General features: G+C 43.7%; 1 protein-coding gene across 3 annotated transcripts in view; it reads right to left on the bottom strand.

The window, feature by feature from the left end:
* Positions 1-24908, bottom strand: part of Tec (tec protein tyrosine kinase) — a 102079-nt gene that overhangs the window by 58799 nt on the left and 18372 nt on the right. The window contains exons 1-3 of one of the 3 annotated variants that reach the window (XM_052198522.1): positions 19588-19678; positions 951-1038; positions 105-290 (exon numbers count right to left, since the gene is read on the bottom strand). In XM_052198522.1, coding sequence (XP_052054482.1) covers positions 105-242 — 138 coding nt within the window. In that variant the 5' untranslated portion in view covers positions 243-290; positions 951-1038; positions 19588-19678. Of the gene's footprint in view, positions 1-104; positions 291-950; positions 1039-19587; positions 19679-24908 lie in introns of those variants that run through there. The other 2 variants (XM_052198521.1, XM_052198523.1) reach the window with 2 other exon arrangements.

The raw sequence follows: 24908 nt of genomic DNA, 5'->3' as shown, positions 1-24908 counted from the left end.
TTTCAAGTCGAAATGACAGCAAATTGTAACCTCAAGTCCATTAACTCAATGGAGAGCAACAGTTTCAATGCTGAAAAACGCAGTCGACTGAGATGGTCTCCTACCTCCGCTCGACCCTCATAGTAGGTTAACACGGATTTTGTAAGTACAAAAAGTCTCTCTTTGTAATTTAAGGGTGATGTCTTCTTTTTCTGTTGCGACCTTTTAATAAGAATCTCTTCTAGGATAGTGTTAAAGTTCATCTCGGTCTTCTGGTGGCTCTTTCTCCTGCCATCGAAGAACCCAGGATTCTGCAGAAAGAAAATAAACAGTGAGGATACAGTGCTAATTTCCTAATGCTACCGCATTTCCTAATTCGGAATGTCCTATGTCCTAATGCAGACTGTTCATGGCAAAGAGCTCTTCTGACTTCAGCCTCCATCCTGCCCTGCCACTTCCTAGGGAAATTTAATCAAGATTTCTAATGATGATGATGAGGAGGAGGAGGAGGAGGAGGAGGAGGAGGAAGAGGAGGAGGAGGAGGAGGAGTTTCTTGGAGCATATTTAGCACCATTTGGTAATGTAGCCTGCAACTGGACCCTGAGCTGCAAAGGAACCCCACCATGCTTCCTTCCAATCCGGTGACTTCGTGTTCTCCTTTCTTGATAACCACCAAGCACTCAGGCTTCTCTGATTTTTATGAGGGTCTCTTTAACAGCATAACCTCTAAATATCCACCGTTTGATTTAGAAGGTGTGTCGGGTATACAAGGTCATTTTGGGGTTTGAATGAGACGTAGATAATAAACTTACTGTGGACATGGTATCCAAGCATCTGTCATGGTGACACTGAGTTCCTGCACTTCCCTAGCTCCCAACATCCTGAGCTCATAGCTGGACAATGGCAGCACCTTCGCAACTGTTCCCCCATCACCCACACTCTTGCCCCATTTAACTCTAACTACCACATACCCCTTCTGCCCGTTGACTCAGCCTTCAACGTTCTATCCAGTCATTTCATTCTTCAGACATCTTCAGTGTCCTCAGTGTCGTCCGACACCTGCAGGATAAAGCCAAATCTTAGTCTGACCCTGGGGATGTCCACAATCCAGTTGCAATCAGAAATCTAGTAGCCAATCCAACTCTCCCCCAGTCAGTCCAAACATTGCTCAAAATAGCCCCCGGAAGTGCAGTGCCACCCCTCATCATGGTATTCATCCTCTGATCTCCGCCACTCTCCCCAATCCTCCCTCCACCTACAAAAATGCCATCGACTCGGAACTCCCCACCTTGGCACAACTCTTCCTCGTGTCTCTAGTTAATGAAAATCTGCCAATACCTGTGCCCATAATCTGGAACTGCATCACTCTCTTAAAGAGGAGCCTGAAGCCTTGTGCCTCTTCTGACCACCCAGCCTCTTGACAAACATTCGCAATCTGGACCCATTATTCCACGTGGATCATAACTGGGCAATCAAAGAAAATGTATTCTCTTTGCATCTAAGTTGCTATGTTACAATTTTGGCCTGTGCATTTTGGCATGTGGCAGTAAACCATAACACTCATGAGGCTACGGTAAAAGGATCATAAGACTCAAACCAAACCTAGGCTACATAATAAGATCCTGTCTCAAAAATAGATAGATAGATAGATAGATAGATAGATAGGCAGACAGACAGACAGACAAACAGATGTACTCTATTTTTGTTTTCCTGAGAAACTGTTGGTATGCAAATTTTACTTCCTTAGAAATTTTTATAAAAAGACATTTTCAGAAAGGAAAGAAAATGGCTACTTAGGAAAGGTTACCAGGAGCAAAGCATGCTAGGTTCGAGACAAGTGTGTATAGAACATGTAGTTCTCATCCAGGAAGGAGCGCCACTGTTGCCACACAGTACTCAGACTTTGGAAGGTACTGGCTACCCCATGTCCTAACTGCAGTTCTAGGAGCAAGTCTGGACACCATAGATAAGAAAAATGTCTGTTTAATGACTTCAGGGTGAAGAAGAATCATCCGATATGATTTACTGAGAGACTACTAGTCTTATACTGAGGCAAACTATGTGATCTGGAACAGATCTTACCCATCATCCCCTTTGCTTCACAAATTAAAAAGCTAGCCGGGCGGTGGTGGTGCACGCCTTTAATCCCAGCACTTGGGAGGCAGAGGCAGGTGGATTTCTGAGTTCGAGGCCAGCCTGGTCTACAGAGTGAGCTCCAGGGCAGCCAGGGCTATACAGAGAAACCCTGTCTCGAAAAGAAAAATTTTTTTTAAAGCTAAGGTTAGGTTAAACATCATTAAAACATCTTGCCCAAAGTAATGTAGATGAAGACCAGAAAAAAAAAATCCCTCCTGTTTCCAAATGAAGAGCTCTTCCCACATAAATACACTGTCAATACACTGTCTTGTTATAATTCATTGGTCAATGGAAACTTCTAGCCAACAAAAGCCACTGTCCCTCAAAGAGTATAACGGAAGTACACTCTCATGGAAAGGTTCAGCTAAAGATGAAGGGCTAAATGCACACCCACTTCCTTCCTGGAAGCCCATCAAAAATAGCTATTTTATTTACTTGTTATTAAGAAATTAACTCTCTGAGAGATTGAAGAGAGAGCTCAGCAGTTATGAGCATTCTTGAAGATGACCCAGGTTCGTTCCCAGCACCCATACTGTGGTTCCATGGACTCCGTGGGCACCTGCACACACATGCACATACCCTACAACACACACACACACACACACACACACACACAAATTTAAAATAATAAAAAGTTTAGAAATAAATATAAATTTTAAAAAGTAAAAAAATAGAAAAAAAAATTTAAAAGACAAGTTTGGAAACCAAAAGACAAATATACGCTAGGTCTGACAGAGGCAGGAAATAGACACTTAGAAAACAACCATTTTATACCATAAAACTTATAGATAGAATAAAAATTAAGTCACCAAGCCGGGCAGTGGTGGCACACGCCTGTAATCCCAGCACTTGGGAGGCAGAGGCAGGCGCATTTCTGAGTTCGAGGCCAGCCTGGTCTACAGAGTGAGTTTCAGGACAGCCAGGGCTAGACAGATAAACCCCATCTCAACCCTCCCCCCCAAAAAAAAACCAAAAAAAAAAAATTAAGTCACCAAATCTAGGAGTCCTAGGAGTAGTGGTAAAGAAGAATTTGAAGATAAAGTGTGTGTGTATGTGCATGTTGTATGTGTGTGCACGTGTGTGTGTGTGTGTATGCATGTGTGTGTGCACGTATATGTGTACGTATATGTGTATGTGTGTGTGCACACATGCATGTGTGTGTGTGTCACACACACGCACACACACACACACACACACGCACGCACACAGGGGAGGGGGGAGGCATATAGAAGCCAGAGATTAACCTGTGTCATCTTTCTCATCTGAACTACACCTTAGTTTCAGGTTAGTCTCTCTCACTAAACCTGGAGCCCCTGACTCACGAGGCTGGCTACTCAACAAGCTTCAGGAATCTACCTGTCTGTCTCCCCAGCACTGGACTACAGGCGTGTCCTGCTGTACTTTTTCTATGGACGTTTGTAAATGTGACTCGGCCCCTTGTACTTGCACGGCAAGGACTTCACCAACTGAATTATCTTCCAGCCTCTTTAAAGGAAGGGATTCAGGGAAAAGGAGTGAAACAGGGAATAGTGAGAATTCTGATTTCTTTAAAAAACACACAAATATTTTAAGAACGTTTTCTGTCTTAATCCCAGGACTAGGATAGGGGACTGCTTCAGATGTCACAGCATCTGACCGTGATCTGCTTCATGCGGGGATGTGAGTTTGTCAGACAAGTTCTGCCATTGTGTGACATTTGGAATCCTGGGGACTTTTTAGAGGGTGTATAAATGCAAGGCCCCTGAGAGTGGGTTGTTGGTGATGGTTGGTTGCTGTTGATCACGGTTGGTTGGTTGCTGTTGGTCATGGTTTGTTAAGCACTTATTCACAAAGAAGAAAGAAGAAGAAGATATTAGCTATCCTGATGGTGAAAATCAAATCTGTTCCAAGGATCTCGATGCCCCTAGTCTGCTGGAAGTAGTGTGATGATAACCTTGTTCCCTTTCCTTTCTATCCTTTTTTCTCTCTTATCTAGGGGTCGGGAAGTGAGTAAAAAAAAGATGAAGAACAGACGAAGAAAGAAGAACCCACAAAGTAGTAAAAGATCAACTACCACAGCGTGTCACTATGCAACACTGGCTGGCCTAAAACTCTCTATGTAAATCATCCAGGCCTCAAACACGAAAGGCATGCACCACCCTGCCTAGCTCCGAGGTAATTTTTTGCAGGTCTATTTAAAAAACAAAACATAACCCTCCTTCTGTGTCACAGGGAGCTACTGTCAACGCTAGGAAAAACTAAAGTTTTGCTTGGTTTTTTGTTGAAAACCAAGTTTTCATGAAACTTAAGACAGGATCTATCCTGGGAAAAATGAAGAGCTGAGGTAGGGGTACCACCCTGAGGCAGGGGTACCACCCTGAGGCAGGGGTACCACCCTGCAAAGGGAGCTGATGTGAAAGAGTCTGAGCCCGGGTAAGCTCTCTCAGGCTATGTGATCCAGCCCACCGGGTGCAGAAAGACACCAGAAAGGCCAACCCAAAACACAAAATGAAAGAAGGCTTAGGATCACCAAAGAATCCCAGGAAGATCTTAATATCAAACACGTATGACACAAGGCTGTGACATGAGCAAAATAAACAAAGTACCCAAAGGAGGTGGGGTGTGGCACTAGAAATCAGGACGGTAGAAATCTAAAACTCAGGAGAGTCAAATGCAAGCTGAGGAAGTCTCCCACGAATTAAGAAGGAAAGTCAAACAAACAATGAGCTGGGAAAAAAAACACAATAGCCTTAGATGGGCCCACCCAGAAGCCCAGACCATGAAACTTGAGAGTTCTAGAATAAAACCAAACAAAAATTAGGCATGCTTTTTGCCAAAATAAAGGTTATATATCTAGATTAAATATATAACCAAGTCAAGGCACATCTTATGAAATTTCAAATTTATGGGAAGAGACAGAAGGTTCAAAAGGCTTAAAAGCCAGTAATACTAGAAAAGATTAAAATTCAGAATGGCAATCACCACAACAATACTGGCAGCTCAGAAGCAGAGGGTTTCTGAACCCTAGGAGAAACTGAGAACTGAGAAAATGCAGGGAGAGCCAACAGAAGTCAGCAGGTCTGCTAACTTAATTTCTACACTCAGCAGAATGTCAATACAGGTACAGGATCATAAATACAGCATTCATATGTGACCTATGAATAGCTGGATGATTAGTAGCATAACATTCCCTGAAAAAAAAGTGAGACTGAGATAACCAACCCACCTCCCCACTCCAGACAGGGAGCTGGCCTGAGATGACCCACCAGTCTGGCACCAGGGAAGCCCAGATGGGCTCCCAGGATGGAGCAAGCCAGAGACTAGAAGAACCCCGCCAGAATCCCAGGCAGGAGTGAGCCCAAGACAGATACCCTCACAAGAGCCTACTTGTACCGGACAGAGAGCTAGCCTGAGAGATAACCACCAGTCTGGCACCTCACAGGCCTGTGGCATGGGGGGCACACCATGCCTGAGATGACCCTTGCCTGACACCGTAATGCATGAGCAGACATAACACTCCAGAAATCACTCCTGAGATGACCCCAGACACTCAGAGACCCCTGGTACCACCTAAGAGGAACAAGTGAATGGTGAAGAAATAGAAAGATGTGGTCACAATGAGGAGAGGCAGAACCAGAGACAGGAGGGTAGAAGGGAAGAGCATGATGTAAGTAGCTAGCTGGTGATGCCACGTGGGACCAAGGTGGGGTCCTAGCCTGTGCTGCCATCAGGGGGCCACGTCTGGGTTTGTGGCCCTATAGCAACAGGGGTCTGTTACTACCAAAGGCCAGGCTGCCTTTGGTCTGAGCTGCCACGTGGGGATGTGTTGATGTCTGAGAACTGTGCAGAACTGGCCCCACTCCTTACCTAGGCATCAAGGGAGAGCTGACCTTGGGGACATAAGGGCAAGAGAGCAGACCCCACACCTAGCCAGCTTCAATACTGGGGAGAGCAGGCTGCACATTGCAGAAAGTGTGGGTGAGCTGATCCGAATACACAAGTGTGGGAGAGCTGGCCCTACCACTCATCTCCCATGTGGTAGCATGGACAAGGGAGAAATACCCTCCTAGCCCCTTAATCCTCACCACCAGTGGCAGGCAGGAGACCTAGCCCTGGGATCACGAGAGCAGGAGAGCAGGCCCTGCCCCTCACCAGAGACAGCACTGGAAAGATTGAGCCCTGCTCCTCCCCTGGACAGCATAGTAGAGTTGACACTGGGGGTATGGGTGCAGGCAGGCTGGCCTGAGGGTGTGAGTGAGGAGCAGTTGGCTCCACTATTAGTCTACTGGGCAGTGACATGGACATAAGAGAAATGCCCCCCTCTTCCACCCCTTAGTGCCTATGGCACGCAGGAGGGCTGGCCCCAAGGTCATCAGGTCAGAAGAGCTGGCCCTGCCCCTCACCCGCTGTAGCACTTGGGAGAGCAGGCCCTGCCCCTCACCTGGGCAGCACAGGAGAGCTGGCCCTGGGTATAGAGGTTGCAGGTGAGCTGGCCCAGAGGGTGTGAGAGCAGAAGATCTGGCAGACTGGCCTCTCAGGAGAAGATCCAGGGCTTTGAACTGGCCTACCCCAGCATCTACCCCAGTTATGAGCAAGCCAGTTCTACAGATCCAAAACTATAAGATCTCTGTGACACAGGGCAATAATGTGATATCCAAGAGAAGTCCCAGAGAGGTTCCAGTATTCAGCCCATACCAACAGGTCATTGTAATGAACATTTGCAAGCAAGAAAGTATGGACAAAAGGATATACTGTGGACACACTGTGACACACTTCAGCTTCCACAATGATTTCTCCTCTCTCTTTCTCCTCTCTCTCTCTCTCTCTCTCTCTCTCTCTCTCTCTCTCTCGGGGTGGGGAGGAGGTTGCATGGGTAAAGGGCAGGTACAGGAGAGGGGGAGATGAGTGGAATTGGGGTGCATGATATGAAATTCACAAAGAACCAAAAAAGTTTTTTAAAAAGAAAAGCAAGAGCAAAGACTCCCCCAATCTCCCATCATGATGAGGGGACATTCCAAGATAAATAACAGACAGCAACAAGCTAACAGGCCATCCTGTCCAAAGGATCAAGTTAGAAGGTTTCTGGGAAGAACTCTTGTAGAATATAAAATGTAATGTATGGGGAAGCTTATAATAAATAAGCTTTTAATAAGCTTATAATAAATAAGCTAAACATTACTGATATAGAAATGAAACTAATTAATTCCAGGGAAAATAAGAGAAATCATACAGAAAAGCCGTACGAAAGCAACCATGGTACATCCTGATGAACCTAACTATCTAAACAGAATCCATAACCCACAAGAATATAACTAAGAAATAATAATCTTGCTACTATTATAAATGTTTTTGGAGGGCAGGAAGTGTTGTTCTGTGTGGATGGGAGGGTAGGTTGTGCAAGAGAGCCGCATTCTCTTCAGTAGTGACAGAGGCAGAAGAGGAAGGAAAATAGAACCTAAATTTGAAATGTCAAGTACTATAAGCAAGCATGCTACTTAGAGATTATCAAGAGATAAAATTACACCAAGATTACACAGATAAACTTAGCTTTTCTGTGAAACTGATAAAGGGGGCAAAGTCTACTCTAGGATGAGAACTCCCTTGGAAATTGACAGAATGATGACCTTAGGACTGTGAGACACAGAAGCCAATCAATAGATTTTAAACTATGACACTGAAATCTCACTTGTTCTGATTAATTTTTTAAATAAGATTTAATGCAAATAGGACACTTTCTCAGACTAAGGGCTCCTGTTTTTCATGGAAAACGAACCAGTTTAGGGTGTCTGCGTGCTCACACAGTCTGTGTGTTCATTACGTGGTGCTGTAGTACAAGTGACATTTTGATTTTCGTAGTGTTGTCTGTTGGAGCCTACAACAGAAGCCAAGTCAAAAAACCCAGCTTCCCACGATTTTGTTTTAAAAAGACACTGGACCTAAAAAGCTTGACAAAATAAAAACATTCGGAAAAACCCTAGAAGATAGTGGAGTAACAACTGAGCATGCTCTCTTCTTCCCTAAACTATCAAAGTCAAAGGCAGATCATCTCACTGCTGATGTAACAAATCTACAAAAACACCAAAATACAAGCTGTGATACCCCTGTCGATCAAATGCTAGGGGATCTAGATCAACACAAGGAAGGAAGCTGAAGAGATGTCTGTGGAAACACTCATCCAAGTCCTGAGAGGTTGCCCCAGTGACCTTTCAAAGGTACCTGTGAAATTCAGAGGGGTGAGCAGACCACAGAAGAATGGCCGTTTACACAGAAAATACATTAAAATGACAAACCTAATGATTAACTTTACCTGCTTTGTGATCTAAGTTCCCTCTATGGTGTCTAGGCTAGTCCTGAATTCCCAGGCCTCAAGGGAGCCTCCCGACTCAGGTCTCCTATGAGATGGGCGGGACAGACAGGACAGGCACATAGCACCACGCCTGTCCAAACTACTAAGCCCTCAGATGCATCGTGTCAATCCATTCTCCCAATGGTTTTTCTGAAGCATGGACCTACACACTAGTCACAGACTGAGAACAAGACCCCACGCCTTAAGCCCTGCAGCAGCTACAGCTCCAATCCCACCCACCGCACTATGCGGGAAAGGAAGGCAGACGTGAAGGGAAGGCTAGGGAGCTGCCTCTCTGAGCAGCTTCATGTAGGAATATTATTGAAAGCAACTGTTCATCTTCAGAGGCCCACAGAGATGACCTATGACTGAAAAGGGACCTTTTGATCTCCAAAACAAAATGGAGCCGTCTTCTTTGAATAAGGACCCAAGCACATTGATTTTCTGTGTAAAGGGTTGTTCTCCTGTGGTCTGCTCATCCCTGTGGATGGATGATAGCCTTTAAAAGATATGAATATCACAGTTTGTATTGGGGGAGTATTGTATTGTATTGTATTGTTGAAAGTAAGAGTATCCTCAAATATTCCAGATCCATCTCCCAGACATTATATGACTCTGGGTTAAAACTCTCTTTCTTAGTTTCTCTAGGGGACAGAAAAACTGTCATTATGTTGCCCAGGCTGGCCTGGAACTCATTGTTCTCCAGCCTCTGCCACCTAAACACTGGGTGTGCAGGCATGTGATACCACACCTGGCTGTCAATAGTGTCTTTGTATAAAAACTGCCAAATGAAGTGCCCCTATTCTACATCTCACTGGAGCTAAAGATAACTTTACCCTTTACCTCAGCACCTATTAAAAGCTTAAAACAGGCACTATCAGACTCTGAACATTTATGTCCTGAGGCAGATATCCAAGAGATAAAGTCACCACCTCAGCAGTGACTAACCCAAGCCACCAAAGTTATATTCTCTGTCCAGTGTTGAGGGCAAGATGAATGCTTCAGTTTCATGATCTGGCAATTGCAGCGAACAGATCTTAGAACCTCATTGATCATGAAAGACTCTGCCCGAAAAGAGTAAGCTTTAAAAGTCAAACGAAACTTGGGGCAGCCCATCCAGAAGGCAGGCAAAAGGCAGGAGAAAAGCAACATCTATCTGATTTTAGACATGACACATCAGTTAGTGCTGTTCTCTCTATTGGCCAAAGAAGCTTCTGTTTGCAGCAGGCGGTGATGAATGCAGACTCGTGACTAGCAAAGTGCAGAGAAGAGACTGTTAAGGCTCAGCCTCAAGTAGGGCATCTAGAACAGCCCTTGCCAGACTCAGGAGCATGGAGGAACAGGAAACAGGAAAAAAAAAATGTAAGGGGGCAGAGGATGGGTGGAGCTCTGTCCTCTGGACATGGCATGTCTACAAACTCAGCATCAGTGGGCACCTGCACACAAGACCTGCAGACGGCATGCAGGGACTGATGGGGTCCATCAACGCCCCAGCACAGTCGGGGACCATTAGGCCCCCCTCCCCTCTGAGGACCTATGGGCAGTTAACAGTTACTGGGGAGGAGGAATAATATTCCTTGGTGGTGTGGTCAGTGGTAAAATGCCCTTGCTCTGGTAAATAACCTCTTGACCCTCGTTCATACCAACAACTCTAATTAAATGTAGTAGAGCATACACAGGGGGGCAATGAGAAAATAGGAGGGAAACTTGCGTGTTGAGGTGGGGGTGAGGATAAGAAAGCACAGGAGGGGGAAATATGATGAAAGTGTATTATACATGTCTGTATATATGTATGTAAGTATGTATGAACTTAAGTGAGAATTCTTTAAGTCATCAAAATAGGATATGTCACAGTGTCTTCATTATAGTGGTTTAATGTTTTTTTTTTCTTCCTAATAGGAAAGAAAGCCTTTGTAAAAGCTAAGAAAGAAGTCTAACGATTTTAAAGGGGGAAAAAAAGCAAGCTTTCGCTCTTTAAAATAGTGCTAACAAATCCAAATATAAAGTGAAAGAAGTTTGATAGCATGTATTTACGCAGAAAAATTGTTGAAAGAAAGTAAAAATACTCTTTGTTAGGAGGTGAGAACAATGATCTAAATGGGGCTAAACATGAGATAAAAATCAAAATATATTTATTTTTCAGAATATGCCTGAATCACACTGACTTCGTTGTGTTTTACTGGGAAAGTTAGGTGGACTCGTTTTCAATGGTGATATTCAAGCATGAAGTGTCAACTGGATACTAAATCATGCTGATACCAAAGTTTATTAATATATCATTCAGCTCTCCAATGCTATAGTCAAGTAGTACCTAAAGTGGCTAACTTTATAAACAGAACCGGTTCATTTGGGCCATGGCTTTGGAGGTTCTCAGGAGCTAATGCCTACATGGATTTAGTCCTGTGGTTCTCTCAGCTGAATCACATTGGGGAAGATACAGCAGCAGGGTATGTGAAGCAAGCCACAGCATTTCCATATTAAAAACAGAAGAGCAAGGTGAGGGCAGGCTCTGGCCTTTACAACAGCCTCAGAAGAACACTAAACACTACTTTAATCCTAATGACCTCTAAGCCCTACCTCCCCAAGGCCTTACCTCCCAACATCATCACACTGCAGACTATCCATCCCCCTCGAGCACAGGATGAGCAGAGACTGGTGTCCCCCTGCCCCTTGTGTGTTGCCCAGCTGTTACCCACAAAAGCCACAAGTGGAACAGTTGCTCTTACATTCCCTGCAGTGTTGGGGGCTGTTCTCACCCAGCCTCAGACAACTAGAACACACGTTCTCACCCGGCCTCAAATAACTAGAACACACGTTCTCACCCAGCCTCAGATAACTAGAACACACTGACCATTCCTGACCTCACCATGCTTATTTTGTTCACCTTGAACCCCTGCCGACCTCCTTCCTTCCCCAGCTCCCCCCCCCCCATCTTTACTCATCCACCTTTCCTCCAAGCTCAGGGTAGGAGCCAATCTGTTCACAGGAATGGTCTCAGACATGAATATAACCACTCATTCTGACATCTGCCTATCTAGGATGACAATGAGTGGCTACATGCAGGTGGTTACAAAAACTGGGCAAGCCGTGATCTGTGCAATGAGAAAAATAGACAAGAAGAAAGGACACTAGGCTCTGGGAAGGGCTGTAAAAGTGTCCTACGTGACATATGTTGGAATTATTACTAACCCAAAATGTTCTCCAACGCTGTGGTTGCCATTACCCCCTTTCAAAGTATAATGAACTGCTTCAGTGAGGACGTGTCACACTAGCAGAATGTGACTGAAGGTTAGAGACACATCCACAGGGGAATAAAGTAAATGTCAATATTCAGATCTTGACGGACACACCCTGACATAGGCGGTCCTTCTAAAGAATGTCAAGTTTCAGCCAGAATCATACAGAGAAAAAGCATGTTTACGATTTCTTTTAAAAATGTTTGATAGTGAATCTTTTTTTTTTTTTTTTAGTTTTAATATTGGATATTTAAACTCTGGGATTAGTTTTCATTTTTTTAGTATTATTATATGAATGAAAAAAAACAAGAACCTTAGCTAAACAATAGTGATTCTTTTCATTGTGATAATTTAAATGTGACAACCCCACCTACTTTTCCAGAGGCCACCCTGGCACCAGACACAGCAGGCAACGCTGATACTAGGGACCCTAGAGGCAATGTTGGCACCCAAAACCCCATGCAGGTCATGCAGGTCACAAAAATCCCAGTGCAGATACCCCATTGAACTTGAAGACTTACTGGTCACCAGAAACCCAGGACACTCAGACCAGAAGACAGAGAAGAAACAGAAACCAGTGGGGAGAAAACATCCAAAAAACACCCATCTAACAAAGATAAACTTAGAAATCAGCCCTAAATCTATAATAACCTCCAAATCTAGATGACTAGAGGCCGGTATAAGAACACAATCAATAACAGCTAGAGCAATATGGAAGCCCAGCCCTAGATATTCCAACACAGCTGAAGCCCAAAAAAAAATGACAATCCATTCAATCTTATGAAGAATGTAGAGGTCTTTAAAGAGGAGATTAATAAATCCCTTAAAGTAATACAAGAAAATACAATCAATCAGGTGAAGGAAATGAATATAACTGTTCAAGACCTGAAAATGGAAACAGAAGCAATAAAGAAAACACAAACTGAGAATCCTGGAGATGGAAAAGCTAGGTAAGCAAACAGGAACTAGAGGCACAAGCATCACCAAAATAATTCAAGAGATGGAAGAAAGAATCTCAGGTATAGAAGATACAATAGAAAATATTGATACATTGGTCAGAGAAAATGTTAAATCTAGAAGTTCCTAGCAAAACATCCAGGAAATCTGGGACACTATGAAAAGACCAAACCTAATAATAATAAGAATAGGAGAAGATTACCAGCTCAAAGACTCAGAAAACATTTTCAACATCATAGAAGAAAAATTTCCTACTCTTTAGAAAGAGATGCCTATTAATATACAAGATGCTTACCAAACATCAAATAGACTGGACCAGAAAAGAAAATCTTCCCGCTACATAATAATCAAAACACTAGATGTACAGAATGAAGAAAGAATATTAAAAGTCACAACAGGAAAAGGTCAAGTAACATATAAAAGCAGATCTATCAGAATTATACCTGACTTCTCAACAGAGACTCTAAAAGCCAGAAGATCTTGGACTCTAAAAGGTCACAAATGTCAGCCCAAACTATTATACCCAGCAAAACTTTCCATCACCATAGGTGGAGAAAACAAGATATTTTGTGACAAAGTCAAATTTAAACAGTATCTATCCACAAATCCAGTCCTACAGACAATACTAGAAGGAAAACTCCAACCTATGGAAGTAAACTACACCCAAGAAAACACACAAAATTAATTACATGTATTCTTCACTTTCTAAACTAGAGGCAGCCCAAGCATATGGCTGAAGCTAAACTGACCGACTTTTCCCACTTGGATCTAATTCTTCAATCCAAATGCATTCCCAAGGAGAAAGAAAAAAAATTCAATACACGTGAGACAAATGCTGAGAAAGAAACAAGGAAGCTGGGGACATTCTAGATATTAGGGAGCTAAGGAGGGTTCACAGAACTTCCAGGATGGTGTAAAGGTTTGAGCAGGTCTCACCTTTTCTATGACTTTCTATTTATCTCCACCCCAGAACTGTCAGCCTCAAATCAAAGTTCCGTCACTTATAACATCTGCTCAGATGCACTAACCCTCAAGCTGGGCATGTTTCCTTCTGTACATTGCCTAAACTAAATCTCTATATTACATTCTGCCAACATAGTCTGAAATGTCTGACTTGAGGATTGACCACACAGTCCATAAAACAAATCAATGCCTAACTTCTTCCGGGACAGTATGAAATGCTTAGAAGCAAACTGCTTCCTGTCCCAGTAGATGGGAACTAATACAGAGAGACCCACAATTGTGAACGTTTAGAAAGAGACCTTGAAACACTCAGTCCTAAAGGGACTTCATCCATCCCCTCCTCTCAGGGCTCAGGGAGCTCTGCTGAAACGGAGGCAGGATGACTGTAAGAGCCAGAGGTGGTGGGTGACTCCAAGGAAACAGTGACCTCCAGACAGAGCAGGACTGATATAGGTTCAGATACAGTCTCAGAACTGAGGGGGGGAGTGGAGAAGAACTCCCATCCCTAACCGAGAAGTTATCTCCAACTGGCATCTGCTTGCAGAGGAAAGTGTAGTCTTCTCCAATAGAATTTCACAGTGCATAGAAACCATACTTAGATGTAAGCTTTATTCCAGCAGTAGACAATCAGCACAAAATGACCTCAACGGTATTTTTATAGATTTTTGTCTTATAGTGCTTGCTTTCTTTGAGCATTTTGGGTTTTGTTGTTGTGTTATTTTGTGAGTTACTGGTGTTTTGCTGGTATATTATGGCTTCCAAACTTTTGTTTTTATGGTATGTGTGTGTATGTGTGTCTATGTATGTGTGTGTTTCTTGTGTTTTTTTTTTCTTTAGTTTTGTTAGTTTAAATTCTGGTTTGTTTGAAGTTTTGTTTGCCTATTTCTAAAGAGAGAGATAAAGAAAGGGTATGGATTTGGGTGGGTGGGCAGTACAAAGGATCTGGGAGAAGGTGAGTGAGGGAAACTGACCGAAATATACAGTGAAAAAATGCAATTAAAAAAAAAGAATGTGTGTATATATGTCATATACGTAAGCTTTTATTTGGTCCCACACTAATTTCTTAAATGTGTATTTTCAAGTCTGACTACTTTGTCTTATATAAATCAGGCAAAAGAATATACAGTTAGCATTACCTTGCCAGAACCTTGCCTGGAATAAAAGAGCCTTTAGTAGGTAATTACTGTAAGGCCTTCATTGTATTACTTTAGAATCAAAACCTCAGCAGCAACAAAGTATCTACTTTGTAGCCTTCACATTTTCAGCCGTTTCCTGCTGTCATTGAACAGATGTAAAGGAAAACAAGTCTTGTATGAAGTTAAATATCACAGGACCCTCACCATAAGCCAGTGATCTCTGTATTGCAAATGTCCATCTGTACTTTCTGTGTCCAGGAACCATTAACAGCCAGCCAGCAGAGCCTGCCCTTCTCTGATGCGCCTGGGAACCAGTTCTGCCCTGTCCAGATCCCTTCCTGACAGAACTGGAGATTCAGAGCTTCTTTACCAGACAGACCTATACCAGTGCCAACATTTCTCATGAGCGACATGACTCTTACTAATCTCTTACAGTCTTGTCTCTTGAAATGGGAGCATTCTATGCTCAATACTGTTCTGAGAGGCCTTCTAACATGTGTGTGGTAGCCTTGCAGGAAGAGAAGACCCCTCTGTACTTGATAGGCAAGAAAATGGAGGCCAAAACTTGAATTCTGAGAGTTCTGTGTCATTCTTTGTAAGATTTACAAGCTGAAATTGATGACCTCCAACATTGCCTTTAAAGCCCTATTATTTTAAAAACCAATTATTCTAGCTCAATATGCTAGAAATCTACTGGCTCACCAAGGAGCTACTGGTTTAAACAGGAAAATTACTGTCTAGGAGGCAAGCATGTGCCTTTTCATATATGAAAAGACCAAAATGGGTTTTTTCCAAGTAAGTCTGTTGCTCAGGCTGATTATGAACTCATAGGTTTCAGCAATCCTCCTGCCTCAACCTCCAAGGTGGCTGGGGCTATGAACATGTAGCATCATGTAAAAGAAGCAATTTTCAGTGTGTCTCTTGATGAAGAGTTCTCTGAGCATTATTTTGAAGATGACTTTTCTGGTACTGGCCTGCGTTACCTCATCCTGTCAGTTGCTCAGAGTGAACTAGGAGGCAAGGGTTATTGGAAGGCACTGGAAGGGTTGAGCTGAGGAAAGTGACTCGGACCTTATTGCCACAGAACTTCAGGTAGTTCTAACTCCTTAGGTGCTGTTGTGCTGCTTATGAGACTGAGGATGGGGGCACCAACCTCTAAAGACAACCGTAGGAACACACACAGTAACACGTAATTCTTAGACAAGGGAAATGTCACTAAGTTGACCCTCTATGTATCTTTATTCTGAACTGTTTCACATGTATATATACCACAACCGCTAACTGAACATATAGTAAGTGCTAGATATGTTCTCAGGCTCCTGAAAACAAAATAAAATAGATAGTGTCATTACGTTAAGCTACTCCGCCTAGTAAAAAGAGCAGAAACGGCAAAGCTAGTGATTTATTTACCATGTGCTAGACCACAGATGGCTTCTGCTAAGGCAGATGATCAGCAGTAAGGGGATGCCAGGGAGCTGGGAGTGCCTTATACATTTGTATTCCTAGCACTGCAGAGAAAGAGGAAGGAGGTCTGCCAAGGGTTCAAGGCCAGCCTAGGCCACACAGTGAGTTTCAGACCAGCCTGGGTTATATGACAAGTTTCTCTAATAAACAAACAAACAAACAAACACAGTGGTACCTGGATTGAGCTAGAAAACCTAGTAAGTCATCACCATGGAATAAAATGGAGCAGGGCCTACATCAGGCCAAGGGCTCAGTACTAAGAAATGCACAGTGGTTGAAGAAACACAAGCAATGAAAACAGCTTGCACTAATTTAAATACATCCCATTTTAAGGTTCTTCCATCTTCTCCATTCTCACTCAAATACAAATAGTCCTGAGGGAGAGAGAACTATTTCCACCATTTAAAACAAAATCCAAACAAGTCCTTTACAACATTGGGTTGACTTGTTCCTAGGAGTCTCCAACACTTCATTGCAGCTGCACTCGACATCAGACACTGTGCCAGACACAAATGCACAAGGGAAGGCCTCTCTTCATTGGGCTTATACCCCAGTGGGCTTTGATGTAATGCTTTGATGGACTCCCTTGCAGCTTGCTTCTGTGTTGCTATTATATGTGACAGTGAGGTATGGCACCTGAAAACCAGATTGTAAGGCTGAGCCATGTGCAGACCAAAAGTCACCAGATCCAGTTTCTCTACTGAGAGACATTAACATTGACAAACATCACCTTCCTCCCTGTCTTCATCAATACTATGAATAACAGCCTAGCTGCTTTTGCACTCATTTTGCCATGTATCAATTGTACAGACTGATGGACTGCCCTAGGATTGACTGTACAGACTGATGGGCTGCCCTGGGACTGACTGTACAGACTGATGGGCTACTCTGAGAGTAATTGTATAGACTGATGGACTGCCCTGGGATTGATTGTACAGACTGATGGGCTCCCTGGGACATTTTCATAGTGGTTTTCTCACATTCATGCCCATTCTTAGATTATCCCCCCTCCCTGTTAGACTTCCTCTTCCCAGTCTTCCTATGTTTACATCTTTTCCTAGATTGCATATGAACAAAAGGAGATATATTTTCCATCATTTTTTTAGAATCAAAAGTTAATATTATGGGTACTTTCCCAAAATAATCATTAAGAAAGGGAAAAACTTCACACACACATGTACACACCCACAACCACAAAGCTATACCATATTCAAAGTTCAACTTTATTAACTGAACTAATGAATATAAAACACTTGCTATCTGCATTAGTCTTCTATCTTAATTCCTGGAAAATTACTATAAATTACTGAGCTGTTCAGGGAGATGGCAATGCATATAGACACAAGCAAAGAGAATATAACCAACATTATACTATCAATACCACCATATACTCTCAACAATGAAGAACTGACAGTACAGAAATAAACCTATCTGTGGCCAGCTAATTTTTGACTGGTATGAATGGAGAAAGAATGATCTTTCTAACAAATCACACAGAAACAGTTGGATATAAATGAAATTGAATCCCTACTTTATACAAGAAATGAAAACAATAAAATTGCAAAACTCTTAAAAGAAGCATAAGTATAAATTTCTATGACCTTAGACTAAGCACAGTTTGGTGGTGGTGGTGGTGGTGGTGGTGGTGGTGGTGGTGGTGGTGGTTGGTTGGTTTAAGTTGAGTTGGATTTGTTGCTGTTGTTGTTTATTTGGTCATCTGTTTTTGAGATGGACTTTCTCAGTGTAGCCTTGAATCTCAATCTCTCTCTCTCTCTCTCTCTCTCTCTCTCTCTCTCTCTCTCTCTCTCTCTCTCTCTCTCTCTGTAAACCAGGCTGACCTCTGCCTCCTCAGTGCTGGGATTAAAGACATGCACTACTACTGCCCAGCTAACAAGGGTTTCTTAAATGTGAGCATTAAGTAACAGAAGAAGAAAAAATAAATTGGGCTGTATATAACTTAAAAGCTTTTGTATTTTATTACCAAAAAAAAAAAATAGTTAAGACAAGGGGGGCTGGAGAAATAGCTCTGTGGTTAAGAGCACTTGTTGCTCTTGCAGAGGACACAGGTTCAGTTCCCAGAACACACATGGTGGTCTACAGCTATCCACAACTTCAGCTTCAGGGGATCTGACATCCTCTTCTGACCTACTCAGGCACCTGCCATGCACACATATACCTGCAATCAAAACACTCATACACATAAATAAATCTTCCTTTTTATAATTAAAAACAGGAGAAAGTATTTTCAAATGAAATATCTGATAAGAAAGTACAGAACACAGATAACTTATAGTTAAACAATCAAAAGGCAAACGTTACTGAGCTTGGTGGCACAGGCCTGTAATACAGATATATGGGAGGGTGAGGCAGGAGAATTACAACACAAGGCCAGCCTACACAACTCAGTGAGACCCTGACTGTCCCTACTCATGCATCTATCTCTGACTCTGACTTGTCTCTCTATCTCTCTCTGTCTCTCTCTTTCACACACACGCTCACACACGTACACATACACACACATACTATATATACCACACACACCCCACACATACACATACCACACACACATACAAACATACATACCCCCACACCACAAATACACATCACACACACACACACACACACACACACACACACACACACACCACAATGCTGAGAATAGGTGACAGTTGCTTTCTCAGTCCTTAGTGAGACATCTATATCATCTCCCACCTACCCCGTCCCCATGCTCAGAGAACAGAAGAGGAAGAAAGACTTAAGAGTTAGGAGGAGGAGGAGTACTGTGAAGCACAGTCTTCAGGACACGGAATGGCCATTGTACTCATAGGTCACTGAGGTGTGGTTATCGACACAAGGTCAAGCCAACAGGGTCAGGCTTTGTCCCATCAGGCAGCACTGACTGGACTCCATGGCAGGGGGGAAGAGGAGGAAGTTGTCATCAAAAAATCAGTAAAAGGCATTCTAAATGAATGCATGAATTCTAAATGAATGAATGGATTCTAGAGGACTGAGGGCACAGCACAGGGGTACAGGGGTATAGCCTAGAAGGCACAAGGCCTGGGTTTCAAGGCTTAGCACCTAAATAAAAGAGTGAGGGGGAGAAAGAGAAGGAAGGAGAAGAGGGGAGGGCAAAGGAAAAGAAAAGGACAAACAAACCAATGTAAAGGTGATCAGTGGCGTGAAGCCCGGCAGCACACTCCAAACATCCCAGTGCGTGGGAGGCAAAGACGGGAGGGCGCTGGAGCCCAAAAGTTCATTGCTGACCTGGGCAAAGCTGTGAGACTCTACCTCAAAGCAAACAAGCAAAGCAAAAAACAAAACAACAAAAAAACAAGCAAAACGCTTTACAATGGGCAAAGTTCTAGAGCACAAGCTTCTCCAGATTACTCACAGGTGACCAATAGCAACGAAATGATGTTCAGCCGCCATTTGTCAGTAGGGAAATGCAAATCAAAGCCACAGAATCCCACTTCAGACACGACAGCAACAGCGGCTAAAAGAGAAGCTAGACACAGATTGAGAATCTACACAAGCGCAGAAAAGTTAGAGCCACCCCCAACCCCCCACCCCCACCCCCCCGCCCCCCCATTCCCCCACCCCCGCCACCGCCCCACCCATGCTGCTTCTGGAAATGTAAAGTGGCCCAGTCACGATGAAAGACGGTGGCAGTTCCTCAAATGCTGAAGCAGGGTTACCATATGACTCAGATGTCTACTTAAGAGAATTGGAAACATATTCATGCAAAAACTGCTCGTGAATGCCGAGAGAGTGCTGCTGCTAACAGGGGAAAACTGGGAGCATCCCAGAGTGCTGTCAACTGAAGAGACAAACAAAGCAGTGTGTAGCTCTGTGATGGGACAGTACCACCCCAGGAGGGAATTCAACCCTGACACATGGTACAGCATGTACCTTGGAAGCATTATTCAACAGAAACGAGACACAAAAGACCACCGACTGCTGATTCTGTTTATATGAAATGTCCAGAAAACCTAAATCCCCACCAGCAGAAAGCAAAGTACTGATTAGAAGGGAAGAGGGGATATTTGAGGGGAGGGTGGATGCTTGAGGGTGGGGTAACAAGAGATCTTCACACCTTGGATAACAGTGATGGCTGCCCCACATTACAGACAGACTCAAAGCCACCGCCTGCACCCTTTCCAATGATGTAAACAGTGTGTTGCATGTAACTGAAATTTATTCTCCCGGAAAGAACTTTAAGGGAAAGAAAACCATGTTGATAACATACGAATGGCATGTTGATATTAAAACTAAGAGAGCTAGATATCAAACAAGCAAGAAGAAAACGGAGTGGAACACACAGTGTGTGTGTATGTGTGTGTGTGTGTGTGTGTGTGTGTGTGTGTGTTCCCTGCATGCGCGGAAGAGAAAATGTAGTAAAAGGAACTCTGCCTGGTTCCCCAGGAGGCGCAGGCCACCGCCGTGGAGACAGATACTGCATCTCCAGAGTAAGTGCACACCATAAACAAGGCTCCAGAAGCTGCTGGAAATTCTACCAGTCTTTGGTAAGAGCAAAAAGGCCGTACCCACAGACCTGTGCTGCCCTCAGCCTGGGTCAGAGAGGGCTCTCTTTGTTTTGAGGATAACAGTTAGTGAAGGGTCTAACAACTGGTCAAAGTACTGAGAATAAGTGACTACTGAGTGTATAACCCTAAACAAGACTTACACATCGGCTTCCGAGGACCAGGAACCAGTACGGGGGTGGGGGGAACGGTAAGAGCAGAAGGACAGAGACAACCTGAAATAATGATTTCTGGATACAACACGGCCACTGCAAGAATAAAACACAGCATCTGTGACTATCTGCATAAGACACACACATGTGCACACATACACACATGCACGCACGTGCACACCACAGGAGTAGAAGGAGGACTATTTGGGAAGAAGGAAAAGCCAACAAGAGTAGAATAAGTAAAGGTAATTAATGGTGATCAATATGATCACAAGACATTCTGGAACTGTATGTAACTGTCAAAACTACAATATTAAAAACATGGACCTGGCGAGATGGGTCAGTAGTTAAAGACACAGCTTCCAAGCCTCATAACCTGAGTTCCATCCCCAGGTCCCACACAGCAGAAGAGAACCAACTCCATCACGTTGTCCTCTGACCTCCACAACTACACCGTGGTCCACCCACACCCCACACACACTGCCAGTAAATATATTTAATAAGTACATAAACTACAATTAGCATCAAATAGTTTGAATATATTATTTCTTTTGATTCAACAGGACAAGCAGGCCTGGCACCTTGAGCCTGTTAGCTGGAACACGTGTGGCCTCTTCACTCAGCCCTGTGGGTTCAAGTTCCCAGAGCGAAGAGACCAAGACCCAAGACTCACACATCCACGCCCCTGAGGCTTTCCATACCTCCTGTGTCACCGGCCAAAGCCAGTCAAATCGCCAGGCCCAGAGTCCAGAAGAAAAGAGACAACCCGAGGGCAGAAGAGAGAGTAGAGAAAAGGAAGACATTTTTTATTTCTTCAAAGAAGGTAGCCCAGGGAAAGGCACAGGTCCACTTCTTGGTTTCACTCTACCGAAGTTACTGCATTGGGCTCCGGAGGCAGTCTTCGTGAGAAGAGAACGCATTTGCCTTTATCCACTACACTCACACCTGACACCAACTGACACAGACAAAGAAGAGAAAGAAGCCTTGCTAGCTAAGTGGGAGTGGCAGGCCTCTAGGGCATTCACCCACCCACAGGAAGGGGGCATGGAATCACCTCTCCCTCTCCCCCTCTTTCTCCACCCCCTCCCTTTCTCCTCCCCTTTTTTCTCTCTCTCCCTCTCTCCCTCTCCCTCCCTCCCCTCCCTCGCTTCCCTCCCCTCCCTCCCCCTACCCTTTCCCCCTCCCTTCCCCCCCCCCCACTCTCTCTGGCCCACAGATTGGAATTCCCTTTGCTCCCATTCACACAATTGTGCTCCACCCTGATAGTCAGAACTCAGAACTTCAATTGTTGAAACTGGAACTTCCCAGGGTTGGGGGAAAGATAGCCATGTGCCTCATAAACTGGTGATCTTATTTTTTATGATAACAATTTTATCAAAAGAAAAACTTCCCATTACTGAACACCAAGGGGAAATCTGCTGATGGGGACAGAACAGAAATGACAACCAGTGCCTGATATTTTCAGTAGGGTTTGGCCAGAAAAAACAAAAGCATCCCCACCAGGCTATGTCAGATAATTAACAGTTGATAATGGCTTAGTAAAGCCTTGGGAAAGGGCCCATGTTGGCTGAGCATAGTAGATTACTCTCTTTGTTAACTCAGAAATTGCAATAAAGCATTTAAAAAAATAGGTAACAGGTAATATGACCTTTGGTCTAGAAATATTAAGTATTATCCCAATTTTACTCTTGACAAAAGTTGAATGAGTAGCAGTTCCAGGGTTCCTCCCTGTGTGACAGGAGTGTTCGTCATACATTGATAATAATACAACAGTGTCATTTAAACAACGTGTCCATCTATTAGGGAAAGGTTCACATGAGCCTTTCTGGCCCTCTAGGTCTACTATAATATGGCTGACTGAATGAGTCTCTGTGGGAAAATGAGCCAAGTATCAGAGAATCACAGCTCCATAGTGGAAGCATCACACTACAACATCATCTTATTGATTGTCTGACTGACTGACTGACTGACTGAGGTACTGGTGACTGAACCTCTGGCTAGGCAAGCATTCCACCAATGAGAGGGACATGCCCGGGTCTTTTTTAAGGTTTTTCTATTTTGAGACAGGGTTTCACTACTTTGTCCTGGCTGACTCTGAACATACTGCGTCCCTTGGACATCAGCTCCCCCTCCTACTGCATCAGCCCCACAAGTAGGGGGCCTGAACCACCCATCCTGATTAAAGAAAGTTCATCTGATTTAAGCCCTGTGTCTCGATATCGTTTATGTTCCTCCTCACTAGCCCTGAGCTAGGATTATCTCCAATTCAATAGGGGTAAGAATCATCAGACCCTGGAAGGAATTCTTTCAGCATTATTTCTGTCGAATCGGAAAGCTCTCGGCGTCTGGAAAGATGGCTCAGGGGTTAAGAGAACTTCATGTTTTTACAGAAGTCACAGGTTCGATTCCCAGGTTCCACATGGTAGCTCACAATCACTCAGAACACCAGTTTTACAGGAGCCAGTGCTTTCTTCTGACCGCTAAAGGCATTAGACACACAAGACACACATATGATATATATACATATATGCAGACAGAACTTTATACACATAAAATAAAAAATAAGTCTTTAAAATTATCAGAAGGAAGGAAGGAAGGAAGGAAGGAAGGAAGGAAGGAAGGAAGGAAGGAAGGAAGGAAGGAAGGAAGGAAGGAAAGAAGGGGAAGGGAAGGGAAGGCAAACAGGCAGATTGGCAGAGGCATAGTTTTCAGTGCACACCATAAGAAGACACTAGTATTTTAAAATAGTGAAACAAATTATTGAGGCCATGGAACAAAATTTCTCCAAGGTCATTACTAAACTCTGACAAGGTACCTCATCTCTCTACATGACCACTCACTCACCTAAAACACTCCCACACTCCCAGAGGGCTCACGAACATGGGTGCTTAACTAAAAAGTGAATATGTACCTGTCCTCAGTTAAAACTCATTTCAAATTTGCAGTCTGAGAAACATTTGCTGTACGCTTTTTGAAATCTTTGAGTATATGTGAGATGGGTGTGTAGGGTGTGCATGGGCGCAGCACGCATACGCATATGGAGATCAGAGGATCACCTCAGATGTTGGCCTGCACTATCTATCTGCCTTGTCTGAGATAGCCTCTCCTGTTACTTTGCTGCTCTGCTGGCTAGCTGATCCATGCACTTCTGGGGATTCTCCTGTCTCCCCTTCACCTGATACTGTGTGTGTGTGTGTGTGTGTGTGTGTGTGTGCGCACTACCATTTTTGGATTTACATGGGTTCTAGAGATTCAAACTCAGATCCACACACTTTTGCTGCAAGCCACTGAACATCTCTCCAGTTCCTACTTGACACTTCAAAAGCCCAGTTACACTAGCTTAAAACAAAAAACACAAAAAGAAGTCGTAGAATTACGGATGCATGACTCTCTAGGATCCACTGAGTTATAGGCTGCTGGCATCTAGTCTAGGAATAAATGGGAATCTTTGCATTGCCAGAAGCAATTGGTTCTTTATATCAATCAAAAAGGGAAATCAAGCCACACTGGTCTAAGACCTTGAATGAGAAAGTAGCACATTAATTCATACTCCCTTCCTAGCTCTGCCTGGGATCTGCCACACTTGCAAACCACATCCATACCAGGACATTGAACCACTGCAAGGCACTGAGAACGACCTATAGAGATGTCTTACTTAGGGTTACTACGGTTGTGAATAGACACCACAACAAGGGTGTGTCTTAGAAGAGGAATCATTTCATTGGGATCTTGCTTAGAGTTTGGGAAGGTTAGTCCATTATTGTCATGGTTCAGACACTGAGGCAGACACTGAGGCAGGAGCTGAGAGGTTGCAAATGATGCAAAGGCAGGAGGGGAGGATAGAGAGAGGTGGGGAGGGAGAGGGAGACAGACAGACAGACAGAAGGACAGGGAGAGGGTGAGAGATAGAGACAAAGAGATGAAGAGAGACAGACAGAGACAGAGACATGGACCTGATCTCCTACAAACAAGACAGCATCTAATCCCTCCTAAACAGTCCACCAACTGGGAACACACTC

This window comes from Apodemus sylvaticus, chromosome 11, assembly GCF_947179515.1.
Source record: "Apodemus sylvaticus chromosome 11, mApoSyl1.1, whole genome shotgun sequence".
In the NCBI taxonomy this organism is placed as follows: Eukaryota; Metazoa; Chordata; class Mammalia; order Rodentia; family Muridae; genus Apodemus; species Apodemus sylvaticus.
The sequence above is the reverse complement of the archived record's forward strand: the minus strand, read 5'-3'. Positions and strand labels throughout refer to the sequence as shown.